This window comes from Trematomus bernacchii, unplaced genomic scaffold (genome assembly GCF_902827165.1).
Source record: "Trematomus bernacchii unplaced genomic scaffold, fTreBer1.1, whole genome shotgun sequence".
Lineage (NCBI taxonomy): Eukaryota > Metazoa > Chordata > Actinopteri > Perciformes > Nototheniidae > Trematomus > Trematomus bernacchii.
The window spans coordinates 3,633,803-3,644,499 of NW_022987869.1; the positions used below are offsets into that span (position 1 = coordinate 3,633,803).

General features: G+C 38.4%; 1 protein-coding gene across 2 annotated transcripts; it reads left to right on the top strand.

Moving 5' to 3' along the window:
- The first annotated feature begins 942 nt into the window (after nt 1-942).
- On the top strand, nt 943-10,461 carry LOC117469317 (apoptosis regulator BAX-like). Of its 2 annotated transcripts, none has more exons than XM_034113743.1 (6): nt 943-1,204; nt 1,389-1,419; nt 4,884-5,048; nt 6,017-6,155; nt 9,325-9,429; nt 10,247-10,461. In XM_034113743.1, the coding sequence occupies exons 1-6, from the start codon at nt 1,177-1,179 to the stop codon at nt 10,385-10,387; spliced, it is 609 nt and encodes a 202-aa protein (XP_033969634.1). In that variant the 5' UTR covers nt 943-1,176; the 3' UTR covers nt 10,388-10,461. The 2 variants fall into 2 exon arrangements, with proteins under 2 accessions (XP_033969634.1, XP_033969635.1); XM_034113744.1 differs by having other exon boundaries at nt 947-1,195.
- The last annotated feature ends 236 nt before the right edge of the window (nt 10,462-10,697 follow it).

A 10,697-nucleotide genomic window follows, 5' to 3' on the forward strand; every position in this document is an offset into this window, starting at 1 on the left:
CGTTTGAGACACACTGAGATAACTTAGACTAAAGTGAACTATCTAAACACTCAAGAGTCCTTTACCTCACTGAGCCTCTCAGGGCAAATGGAAAATGTAACCGGGGTAAAAAGGGTGTTATCTTTACTTAATTATGAATGTGAACATCAAGGCCGAACATTTGTTTTTTTTGTATTATATTTGTATTATATTTCCATTTAATCTTGTGGACGTGCAGATTCCCTGTCCTCCATCAGGGGGTGCTGCAGCACCCTCAGCACCCCTACTTACCACGGCCATGCTTCGTTGTTACTTTGCCTGTGGGAATAAGAAAAAAATAGTTAGATATACTGAATATTATTTGATCTATTCCACCACTAGCTTAATCCCAAATAATGTAGAGGTGTGTTGTAGGTGCCTTAAATAACCCCTTATTTTCTAGTGAGATGTATTTTTATGTTCATATAATAGTGATTTCAATGATCACTGGTTCCATCCTGGCCACCCCACTGAAAATGTCCTGGCTCCGCCACTGCTCTGAAATGCAGTGATTATATTGAAATTAAAAAGGTGTACGTTAAAAAACAAATAAATGCCCTTTCTTGAAGTCATAACTGAAGTAATTGATGCAATTAACATGCAAATAGACATTAAAATATGCTTTGAAGGCTGTTAATATGTTTAATTTGAGTTTAAACTGTTATGTTGATATGATAAAAACATTTAAACTCAAATGTAACACAAACCTCAAGGTATCATTATATTACCGGTATCATTATATATATATTAATAATATAAGATATAATATGTTACTTTTGTGACTGGGTGAGTACATAACGCGGGAGTCGGGACGTCACGTGCCTCAAAGGTTGAGAAAGGTTGAGCCCCCGTCCCGTCCACGTTGAGCTGAGCTCCCGCCCACGTTGAGAGGGGTAGGCTACTACGCATGTGTCAGTTCTATCCGGATGTATATATGTTCAGCGCAGCCCGCTCAGGGTTTACTTTAAAACGGGACTCCAATAACTTAACTTTCGGCTTTTTCTATTAAAGGACCATTTTTGGTATTTCATGTGAACAGTGTTACATTTATTTCAAACACCGTCTCAGGTTTTTGAGGGTGGTTTTATCTGGCAGTGAAGGGAAGAAGCAGAGTTTCTTCAAGAGTTTCTCTCAACTTTAAATCCCGGTCTGTAAGCCATGGCGTGCGAAGTAAACGGTATGTCGGGTAAGTTTTTCATTTTTAACGTAGCCTACAGCTCGAGTCCAAAGTAAGTTGCAGAAGTTAAGAATTGTTATTATTTTTGCCTAATCTTTTTTATATCGCCTGCGGCTTTCAAAACACAGTACTCGTGGTTTAGACAGGGTATGAGGTCATTTGAAAGTAACTAACGCTTTTTTACTCTCCACAGATGCGAGGATAGGAGAAGCCCTGATCAAAGAGTAAGTTCCTTCCATCATAATAATAATAATAATCATTATAATAAGTTGTATTAGAAAAGGCCTTTAAAATATATTCCAAGGCATTTTACATGATAATAAAACATGTATTAGCAAGAAACAGTAACATTAATAACCGCTCTTATAGATAGATTTCATTCAACCACAGTTAAAGACTTTTAATTATTCAGTTTACAATAATGTTCAACCAAAAAAAAAAACATTAAAATCAAAACATTTACCAATAAATAGGGCTGATTGGTTGATTAATCATTATGCTAGCTCTGATTTAATAAATATTTTTTAAAATACAAATGTAAAAGGGTCCATTTCCTGCCACCTGTAAAGACATTTTCTACGATCACCCCGAATGATCAGCATGCTAAACAATAATGAGAACCGGGTTTAGCTCTTTTTGTCTACCAGACTGCCATTTTGATATATTTATTGTTGTGCTCATGTATATATATATATATTCAATCTTTGGGACGATGGGGAAACAGCATTTCAGTCTCTCTGTTAGTACAACACTCGGAGATATTGATAATTGAGTTGACTCTGACTAGTTGCCCTGACCTGTAACTAGTTACTTCATCAGCCCAGTATCTAAAGCACAGCGGTAAACACTCTTGAAAACATCAAATGAATGTTCATTTTTTAACTTTCACTTCCCTTATTTTATTCAACTCTGCATGTCACCTTTTTTAATTAACAATATAGCATTTTCTACCTCAAATCAGTTGTTTAATTCCTTATCCAAAGCCAGTTTCAGTTTCATTACACGTTAACAGATAACGCACTTACAGTAAATCACACTTCTTTGAACTTTGTGATCATGACAGGAGATACGAAATGGAATTGGTGTTACACCGTAAACCTGGCAGGATGCACGTTATGAGCATCCTGGTTTATCTTGATCTATTCTTGCAGCTGAACACACAGTCAGCAGTTAAAAACACACCTCACACTCTGCATCACCATCATCCTCTTAAACTAGGGCTGTGCGATAATAATCACGATTATTTTGGTCAATAATTGATATCACGATTATGAAATACGATTATTCATTGACTTTGAAAACATCCATTTATTGAACTTTAAAACAAATACAAATAATAATTTGAACAGTGTCTTTTTAACTGTTGATTACCCTGAACGTATAATTCAACTGACAAACCAATACAAAAATAAATGATATCAAAATAATAAATACCAATAAACAAGATCAACAAATATTTTGGAGCGCGCTTCAACAAGCTACTAAACATATATAAGTATGATAAATAAAAATAAATTAGACTAAAATAAATTAGATCAAATATGTCACAACCTAGCAAAGCAAAATAATCGTTTTTTTCGATTATGTTGTTTTCGTAATTGTGGCAGGCCAAAATCGTAATTGCGATTAAAATACGATTAATTGCACAGCCCTATCTTAAACTGTTTTAAAATGTATATTTCTACATTTACATTGACTCATGGTAGAGCGGACGACCTAGTACCACGATGTTTACCCCCCCATGTCATTACCTGGCACTATACTTATGGCGCATTTCCACTACACGGCCTCGCTCGGCCTCGGTATGGCTAGGCCTCGTTAGGCCTTGTTAGGACTGGCTCACTTTATGCTGCGTTTCCATTACAGTTTAGTAGCTGGGGCAGTAACTATAGTAACGCAGTGTAGGTGGAGCCGTGACGTCATCTTTAATGAGAACCCCAGAAAAACAACATCAGCCGTTAGCTGTTAGCACTCAAGCTCACAGCTCCTCATATCTGTTCAGAAACTAGACAAAAGTGAAACAAGTACAAACCACAGACTGCCTGTGTCATGGCGAATACAGTCGCTGGTTTATTTATGTCTGTATAGGCCGTTGTTGTGAGTGTGGACGGTCGGAGCATATACTGCGTTAGCTTAGCCGATCTCCATCTAGAAAACACGCATTTTAAAAGGTTTTTCGCCTGCCGTCTGTCTGCAGACTTGTCAAAGCATTAATTCATGGTTTTTACTAACCGGTATCAGTATGTTGTTACTTCGGCATCATTTTGAAACGTGTATTACAATTAAATCACGGTCAAATATGTTCATCTTGTTGTAGTTGTAGCCCGCTTGCCAGCGATTCTCTCTCTAGTTTAGCATACTCAGCCCGACTCAGCCTGGTTGTTGGCCCGGAAAGAACCTCGATTTTATGGGGCCAGAAAAACTGTGAAATAGTACCCGCTAGCCGGTACTACGCTAAGTGGAAACGCAACCAAAAACGGGCCCCGCACGGCTCGGCACGCTTAAAGCGAGCTCCGCGCTGTAGTGGAAATGCGCCATTACATCACCACATTACCTGGCACTACTTACAGCACCACTAGCGGCCAAACTCTCTTAAACTCATCAGCATGATATCTTATTAATATTAATACACCACTGTTATACATTGTAATAAACATATTATATATTGTAGTTCAATGTGCACATTTTTACTCTACTTCTCATGTTAAAGGTGGGGTAGGTAATTTTGGAGAAACCAGCTCGAGTGAGCTAGAATTTGAAAATACACAACCGGAAAAAATCTGCCACTTCCTTACAGAGCCCCTCCTCCAACACACACGAACGCGCACATGACCAATGAGGGCACGAGATAAGTTTGTGCACAGATGGAAGGCTGACAGGCAGGTAGGCCATCCAGTTATTTTAGCCGGGCCGGCTAAAATGATTGGTCGTGCTTTTTACAGTACTACGGCTTCCACAGATGAAATATTTTTATGGATTTATTGTCAAAGCATTTAATGTATTCATTGCTATCGGGATGTTAAGAGCATTCCATGGAATATAACAAAAAGTGTTTCTGAAATAAATTACATACCCCACCTTTTATATCTTTATTTTATTTTATGTTATCTGTTCATTTTCATTTCTTACTTTAACTTCTTGTGTTTATATACATAAGTATATTTTAAGAAGAATTCTGATTCTCACTTCAGCTTTACTAATAAAGGCAGAAGTAGACAAAAACATTTTATTTGATATTTATTTGTATTTTATATATTTATATGTCTATTAATGAGAAATGTTACATATATTATTAAGAAAAAGGGCAAATATAATTTATAATAATAATAATATAATAATAATACATTTCATTTATATAGCACACTTTAAAAACAATGTCATCTCAAGGTGAGAATGACAGAAAATGGTCATAAAATGGTGAGAATTGTTGTCATAGCCTTAAAAATGACACAGTGTACAATAAAGTAAAAGGAGCCACACATTTGTGCTTAGCATTATTAATTTGTTTCAAATAAACACATACATGAATTCAACACAGGCCAGACTGCCTTTTTTCCAGATACAGAGTTAAAACGGGGAAACCAACGTACTTGGGGGCGGGGACTGAGTGGAAACGGGACGCCATCTCAAACCACTGAGTTATCCGGCGGCCCCCCAGTGAGATTTTTAACGTCCTGTTCTCTTCCAGGGTCATAGAGGAGGAGCTGAAGGACGTGCCCTCAGAGGAGGTCCCGCCCTTCAGTCCGCTCGCTGCCAGAGTAGAGAGTGAGCAGGAGCAGAAGCTGGTGACTCAGCTGGCCAAAATGGTGTGCATCATCGGGGATCGTGTCGCAGGCGACCAGGAGCTCCGAGAGTGAGTCTCAGGGTAGAATACTGACAACGTCCATGGAACTGTGTTTTATATGAATTGGTGCAGGGATGATGTATCTCTTCACGCCGGTTCGGAAGTTAGAACTGTCAGGGCTCCCTCAACAAAAAGCAATGGGATTTCTGCTTTGGTTTTTGGAATATGGCAATACAATTTAATATGTGGCTAACACAAGTTTATGATACTTAGATAGATAAATAGATAGATATATACTTTATTCATCCAAAGTTGGTATATTGCTTTGTCACAGCAGCTTTTTGACAGTCAATCTACAAAAATGTCCAAATAAAAATACATATCAAAATAAAAATATACATATTCTCAGTAAAAAAGGCATATATTCAGAAGAGTATTACACATTATAAAATATACAAAATAAATTAAAATACTCTCTAATATACCAATCTACTAAACATATACAAATATTGTACTATATACATTAAATAATTGTGCACAGCTTTGAATTGAAAGTGAAATATATCCTGTGAAGTAGTGAAAGTGGCTACATTATGTAAGTGCAAATTGTTCATGATAATAGAAAGGGAGAACCTGAACAAACTATGGAGCAGTGAGTTCTCTGCTGTCAGAGGTCAGGTGTTGTGTTATTGTCTGAGGCAAGAATGACTTCCTGTGTCTGTCCTTGTGACAACAGAGCTGGAGCAGACTGTTCACATGTCTTGTTCAGCAGGATAATCTCCACATATTAACACCACACTATGCAATCAGCAGAAGTAAAAAGCTAACAGTAGGCATTAAGACGGTCTTCAAGTCCCCATCACTAAGCTAGAGGTGGCTAATGTTGTTGATGACTTATACTAGTCTCATTTAGTCCCTTCTGTTCTAACAAAAAACACGTTCAAAAAAACAGGAAGTACTAAAATGCTAACTAATTTCCAAGTTTAGGACTCATTCCTGCACCTGTATAAACCCCTCCTCTCTTGTGTCTGTTGCAGTGTGATAGATGGGATCGCTGTTTCCTCCGGCTCTAAGCGAGACAACTTTAAAAAGGTGGCAGACAAAGTGTTTGAGCATGGGATCACCTGGGAGAGGATCGCTGTGCTCTTCTACGTCGCCGGCAAGCTGGCTGTGAAGGTGGGTTAGCCTGCCGCACATCAGAGTGTTGATAAATGGTCTTTAGAGCACATATGTATGCACCACATATAGAGTGGCGAAGTCACGCCCATCTACTTCCGCCCCATGGGACCTTATTTTGGAAAAATAATGTATTGAAGTCAATGGAGAGAGAAAACTTATCTTACATATGATGTTTGTCAATCTTAAAAAATAATTTCCATGTCAAAAAAGTCACAGTTTGTCGTAAAACTGTTGAAATATAAGACTATGAAAAATACGTAACAAGAAAGACTACAAATCCCAGAGTCGCGTAAGTGATGTCACAATTGTTTTCCTCCACTAAGAGATAGCTAAGATCAGCGCCATATAGATATAATCTATCTATATGGCGCTGGCTAAGATAAGATAACTTTAACAAGATGCCTGTGTGCTTAGTACCAGGTTGTTATCATACCAGCAATGGGTCTTGCTCGTTCTTTCGCTTCCCGTCTGATGAAAGGACCAGAAGTACTCTGGATCAAGCTAGCTAGTAGCTAGCACGTTAGTTAGCATTACAGCCTTGTCATTTTTATTAGCCTTAACATGAAGTAACATTAAGTAACCCAAAATGTTAAACAGTAAGAGTAGTAGTCATATTTCGTGAACCCTTTGAAGAGTACTGTCACCGGTGTGATCATTCTATAATACACAATTTAAGCCCGGGGGAGAAATGCTAACGCTAACGCTAGCGATCTTCTCTACTTCATGCTATCTGCACAAATGGTTGACATTAAACATTAAAACGACCAGGCAGTTCAGAGAGAATCAAAGGAAGGCAGGCAGGCAGCTTTGCATGACATTCTTCAGGACGTGTTTCATTGTGGTGATAGTGAGGGTAGCCAATCGGTTTGTTGACAAGACAGTAGTGACGGCCATCTTGGTGACGTGTTTTGTTGACCAGAGATGTAGTTCATTGAGCGTTTCACACAAACAAATGTGTTACTTCACAGTTTTACGACACATTTTATTTTTTTTGACTTGCAAAATTATATTTTAAATTGACAAACATCATATGTGTAATTCGTGGCACAATTCAAACGGGATCGAAAGATAATCTTTCTCTCTCCATTGACTTCAATACATAATTTTTCCGAAATAAGGTCCCATGGAGGTCCACCGGAAGGGGAGGGACTTCGCCACTCTATACCAAAGCAAATTCCTCGTATGTGTTCCTCGTATGTGTAAACCTAATTGGTAATGAAACCGATTCTGATCACCTCTTGAGTGATTTGTTATCAGAGGAGGCTTTCAGTACCAAAGCTTACTACCAGAGTATTTTAGGTTGTTGGAACGCATCACTTTCTATGCACTAAAGGATTTTTCTACTTGACACCCTGTGTTTAGAGGGAACAGGTATAGCTTGAAGTGACTATCCACCAAAAAGCTAGCTCTGCTGTACTATTTAGCCTTTTAACTACCTTTCTCTAAAATAAGTGAAATTGTGTTGACTCTGTACTTTTTAAAATATATTATTTACATTTTTATATATGTTTAATAGGATGAGGATAGTTATTCTTGATCAATAGAGTTCTGTAGGGCAGTGGTTCTCAACTGGTCAGGCTTCGGGACCCTGCACTTTTTCCTTTGTCAATAGATCGCGACCCGAAATTTTGAACCGCTCAAATCTATTCAACAAAAGATTGTGCTGTAATATATACGCTTTGCAGCATACAATATTAATTAAAGTGAAGTACAGTGCTTATATCCCTTCACAGAACTAAAGTATGGTTTTAAAAAAGGTTTGATGAGATGATGGAATCAAAGCTGAACTGTATAACATAAAAAGGCACACATGCTGAAAACCCAACCCCAGAAGGGGGGTCTGGGGGGATTCTCCCCCAGGAGATTTTTAGAAATACTAACATATAAACTACGCATTCTGGTACACTCTGAGAAGAAAATAAATAAATCTATTACTACCCGACATATTAATAATATTTTCTGCCATTGTTTGTTTTTCACTTTGTTCTGAAGCTGAACTTGCTGCTCCTCACTGAGAGAAGAGCAAAGAGGAGATAGTCTGTGAGAATTACTTTAAATTGTGGGTAAGGGTAGATAGCCCCCATTGTTCTGTGACCTGTCAATCATCAAACCGGGGGTCATATTTCATTATGTGTTCATTTTTATCTGAAGTTGTACCCATGGATGTATAAAGAAGAGTTCTACCGCAAAGTAATTCTCCGTGGGGACTTACGGCAACAATCTTGATTCTGATTGGCCAGAAGACTCGAAAAAACATCAGCAAAGATGTTTTATTGAGAAGATGATCACTACGTGATAGAAGTTTTCAAAACCGTTTATGGTCTCCGGTACTTCCAGTCCAACGCCTACTGCATGCACAGCTTTAGAAAATCGGGCCTTCAAAATAAAAGTTTGACTTTTTTCAAAAAAAAGAAATATATATATTTTTTAAAAGGTTTTTCTTCACTCTCACATCTGCGACCCACTCGAAACGGGTCGCGACCCACCAGTTGAGAACCACTGCTGTAGGGATCACATAGTTTTATTAGAAGGTTCTCTGGTTCCCTCTGCAAAATAAATTGAGGTAAACAAGCATTTATGATATTTACAATTCTTTTTCAGCAAAAGTATGTTCAAAAATAAAAACAAATGTTGTGAATGTTGCGTAAATGTAATCTCTAGCAATAAAAAGCTTATGCTAGACTATTAACAAACTACATCACACTCCCATGACTTGACATCAACATCACTAAGCTAAAGGTGGCTAATGTTAGGTTTGATGATGATAAAAACATCACACATTATTTTGTTCAGCAGTCTCAATTAGCTACTTGTTAACCACCATTCTTTAGAGACATAAAAGCTTCTAAATGTATGAGTGGGACACATTTACGTCGTAGAACAACAAATTTGACTTGCGATAACCACAGACCCCTAACCGAAAACCCATCGGCTTCCACACGAGGGAACTGGAAGTGCAAACATCTAGAATTATTTCAAGGTTTCACTTAGAGACTTTGCAAGTTTGTTTGTGATGGTAGCATTAGGTTTAGATTAGCATGATATTAGCTAGCATGCTAAGCTAACCATTGATGGTTATCAATGATCCAGCAATGTAATTGAAATAAACCACAGTTTGGCAGCCGCTTCACCTTGTGTATGGACTTTATCTGTGTGTGTGCATCAGATGGTGGAGGCTCATCTCCCCGAGTCAGTGAATAAGATCCTGAGATGGACTGTGGATTTCTTCAAAAACAATCTACTAGCCTGGATTCGGGATCAAGGAGGATGGGTATGTCGGAACTTCATTTCTTCCATATTTCTTTTAACTTTTTGAGGGTTTTCCCTTTCCTGTAGTGTGTTATAGGTTTCTGTGCATGGAAATGGTCTGCAAAGACGAAAATCCCTGTGTTCCCTCCAGAGGGAGTTTCTCTCCCACACACTCCCCCCCTGCCTGAAACGCCTCCATTGGACTCCCTTGTTTACTTACATCACTATGTAACACTCGCATTTCTATTGGCTATTGCTCCAACACATTATACGTGATAGGCTAAGGGGCGGGACATCACTAAGCGGTTGACCAATCACATCAGAGCTGGCCAGCTAACCAATCAGAGCAGACTGGGCTCTGGTTTCAGACAGAGGGTGAAAAGAGGTGCTGCAGCACAGGCAGTATGAGAAAAATAAAGAGCTTTTTGAACATTAAAGCATGGAGACACGTCCCAGTAGAGACACTACATACTGATATGAAGCTGAAAATGAGCAGAATAGGAACACTTTAATAATAAAAAAAATACAACTTGTTCACTTGTATAATGTAAGTATATTTGACCAATGTTTATATAGTTTGTTTTAATAATAAGTTGGTCTATAACAGTGTATAACTTATTCTGTATATTTCATATTATGTTATCTAAAATAGTCTCTTGATATATAAAAAAAATGTTTAACCCTGTTTATGTATATAATTATTTTTATAAACCAATTTTCCAATTTGGAATCAGATTTTGAAAGTCAGTTAGTTGATACATTTTCCGAATCTGATCTTTTCTAAATATGTTCTCCCGAGTCATTACGATGGACCACAGTATTGAACCTGTCTCTCACAGATCTACAGCTTCCCTGAGCTGGCCCAGTCGTCCATGCAGAGCGTGTCCACGATGAGCGCTCACAGCTACGGCCTCGTCCTCATCTTCGTCGCCGGCCTGGCTGTAGGAAGCATCATCACCTGGAGACTAAGCAGAAACTGAGGCACACACACACACACACACACACACACACACACACACACACACACACACACACACACACACACACACACACACACACACACACACACACACACACACACACACACACACACACACACACACACACACATACACACACACACATCACTTTGCGACATCTTCACTGCAAGACCGTTTGAGTGTGTGTGGCAAGAGGTAGGTCACAATAGCGTGATGCAGTGATAAGTCCTAAACCCACAAATCCAATTTTAGCACTTTCGGGTTCCCTCGTCTGTTAGTCAACATCTTTTTAATTCATGTTTGGTTAGAT

Excerpts from the sequence above, each read along its gene's own strand:
- LOC117469317 (XM_034113743.1), top strand. The coding sequence starts at position 1,177 with ATGGCGTGCGAAGTAAACGGTATGTCGG. Across the intron at positions 5,049-6,016 it reads GGCGACCAGGAGCTCCGAGA|TGTGATAGATGGGATCGCTG; the intron begins GTGAGTCTCAGG and ends TGTCTGTTGCAG. Across the intron at positions 6,156-9,324 it reads CCGGCAAGCTGGCTGTGAAG|ATGGTGGAGGCTCATCTCCC; the intron begins GTGGGTTAGCCT and ends TGTGTGCATCAG.